The sequence below is a fragment of the Montipora capricornis genome, chromosome 9 (genome assembly GCF_036669925.1).
Source record: "Montipora capricornis isolate CH-2021 chromosome 9, ASM3666992v2, whole genome shotgun sequence".
NCBI classification, from domain to species: Eukaryota; Metazoa; Cnidaria; class Anthozoa; order Scleractinia; family Acroporidae; genus Montipora; species Montipora capricornis.
In genome coordinates, this window is record NC_090891.1 from 21,103,819 (window position 1) to 21,106,318 (window position 2,500).

The following is a 2,500-nucleotide window of genomic DNA, read 5'->3' on the forward strand; positions in this document are numbered from 1 at the left end:
CTAAACTGCACACTAGGCTTGGTTGATCTCACTGATTACCATTCACTAGTTTAAATACTAAGCACTCATTTAAGCAAAAACAAATCCCCATGAATACCATGTAACCACGTTATACCTCGACCGTATCCAAGCACCTTAAGTGAGCTAAAACGTTCCCCCGTTTTCCAAAACGAATTAAAAATGGACATGACAACTTGACTAAACCAGGTATCGCTCTTTAGCTTTCACTTTGCGGTTCGGTTAACTACACTTTTCCCGAGATTATGTGAAGAAGAAAGCACTCGTTTACTGATTAAGCCTAAGCGCTCATTTCAGTTATTAGGCCCCAGTAAGCACTCTCGCAAAAGTTTAGCTTTCATTTTGCGGTTCGGTCAACTACACTTCTCACACAATCTCCGACAACAATAAATTATTAGCTGTTCAGTCAAATCAGTGTAGAAGACAAAGATAATCTGAACGCCTTTCCCTGGATTAAAACTGCCATTTGATATTCTAATTGAAATTGTTATTAATTCGGAATAACTGATACGTTATTTATTTATGAAAATAAGTAAGTGAAAACAACATTGAAGGATGTTTAACAAACCCAAAAAATTATTACTACCCCAGCAAGAACTTGTTCGCCGAACGTCCGGCTCGGTGTCATCGGAGATATGTCCAGAAATGCACGCAACAACCAAAAATAGCCAAAAAAGAGAAAATGTTGGCGAATTTGGCAACTATGGCGAAAATGACAATTTTGCCACAATCGCCAACAAGGTAAAGCACAAAGCAGAGAGTGCTTAGGCCTAATCACCGAAAGGAGCGCTTCGGCGTAATCAGTAAACGACTGCTTTCTTCGAACCGTAAAATGAAAGCTGAAATTTTACAATAGTGCTTAGGCCTAATCACTGAAACGAGCGCTTACACTTTTGAAATATCGCTATAATGAACTGCCATCGCGGTCCGCAATCCCGTAGTCGAGGACTGAAAATTGTTCAAGGGCAAGACGATCTCGTGAAAAGTGTAGTGAACCGAACAACAAAATGAAAGCTAATATTTCAAGAGAGTGCTTTGGACTAATCACGGAAGCGAGCGCTTCGGTGTAATCAGTAAACGAGTGCTTTCTTCCTCACAAGATCTCGTGAAAAGTGTACTGCAGTGCTTTCTTCTTCACACGCACTCGTGAATAGTGTAGTAAACCGAAGCACAAAATGAAAGCTGCAATTTTACGAGAGTGCTTAGGCCTAATCACTGAAATGAGCGCTTAGTCTTAAACAGGAATCGAGTGCTATTTCCTGTAGTTAACCGAACCGTAAAATGAAAGTTAACCGAATTGTAAAATGATTCGATCAACGCACTATAAGAACGAGAGATACATATCAACAAGGGGATTGATCGCGCTTTAAGAAACATTACTGTTTTTCACTCGATGATCGTGCTTTATGAACGAGAATTACATCTACATATCAGGGGCACCCGACGTCAATTTTCGGAAGACGATTTGAGATTTATAATTTTCGGAACATTTGTTGTAAAATTTCTTGCTTTCCTGCCTCTCCTAGGATTTTCGAACATCTGAAAAATGGTGTAATTGCTCATTTTTAACGGATTTTTACCCTAAAAAGGTCACCTAAAATTTTCGAAAAGGTACGTTTTGATCCCTATAATTTTCGGATCACTAGACTTTTAATTTAGCTAGGAAATCCGAACAGATGAAAATTTTTTGGGGGATAAAAATATGCCTATATCTACCGTTTAAATACTAAAATAAGTTTAACAATGCTATGTTTAAGTGGTTTTGAACTATATGCGTATCTCCGTATCAGCGTATCCACGCAATTTAGGGTAAAGCTTCGAGGTGGCAGGGTATTGCAGTTAAGCCGTTGACTTCACCGATAGGGTTTTTTTTCTCTTGTAATTTATTCGCACAATTTGTGATTTTCACTCCACTTTTCTCTGAAGAAATTATTTCTGTATTGGACAACCCTCAAAGCTCAACTTAAGACCTATCTTTTTAATCTATAAACTTTATTGTATCTTTTTGTATATAAATATTTTGTATATATTAAGCATTTCTGCATATTCTTGCATATTTTTACATACTGAAATAACATTTAATTTTTCTAAATGTAATTTGTAATTTTTGTTAACCATTGAAACGCAGTGTAATGGTATACTATATTATTATCTATTATTGTTATTGATATGTACGTTTGAAAGTTAAGTTACGGCAAAACTAGCAATCTGTCGTTTACTGATATCTTTTACAGGTTTGGATCCTGCGGCCCCCCATTTCACTGCAACCGATGCCGAAGTTCATCTGGATAAAACGGATGCCGAATACGTCGACATTGTCCACACAAACATGCCACTCATAGGGACTTCAGATCACGTGGGACACACTGACTTCTTTCCAAATGGTGGCAGCTTTCATCCTGGCTGTTTGGATGAACCTTCTAGTGAGTTCTGAAGCTGCTGCAGGTGTCTAAGTACTTACACCAGTGTTACACAATCTAAA

At 37.8% G+C, this 2,500-nt stretch overlaps 1 protein-coding gene across 2 annotated transcripts in view; it reads left to right on the forward strand.

Moving 5' to 3' along the window:
* Nucleotides 1-2,500, forward strand: part of LOC138016365 (pancreatic triacylglycerol lipase-like) — a 46,186-nt gene that overhangs the window by 32,428 nt on the left and 11,258 nt on the right. For both annotated transcript variants that reach the window (XM_068863517.1, XM_068863516.1), the window contains one exon: nucleotides 2,253-2,441. In XM_068863517.1, the coding sequence (XP_068719618.1) occupies nucleotides 2,253-2,441 (189 nt within the window). The remainder of the gene's footprint in view (nucleotides 1-2,252; nucleotides 2,442-2,500) is intronic.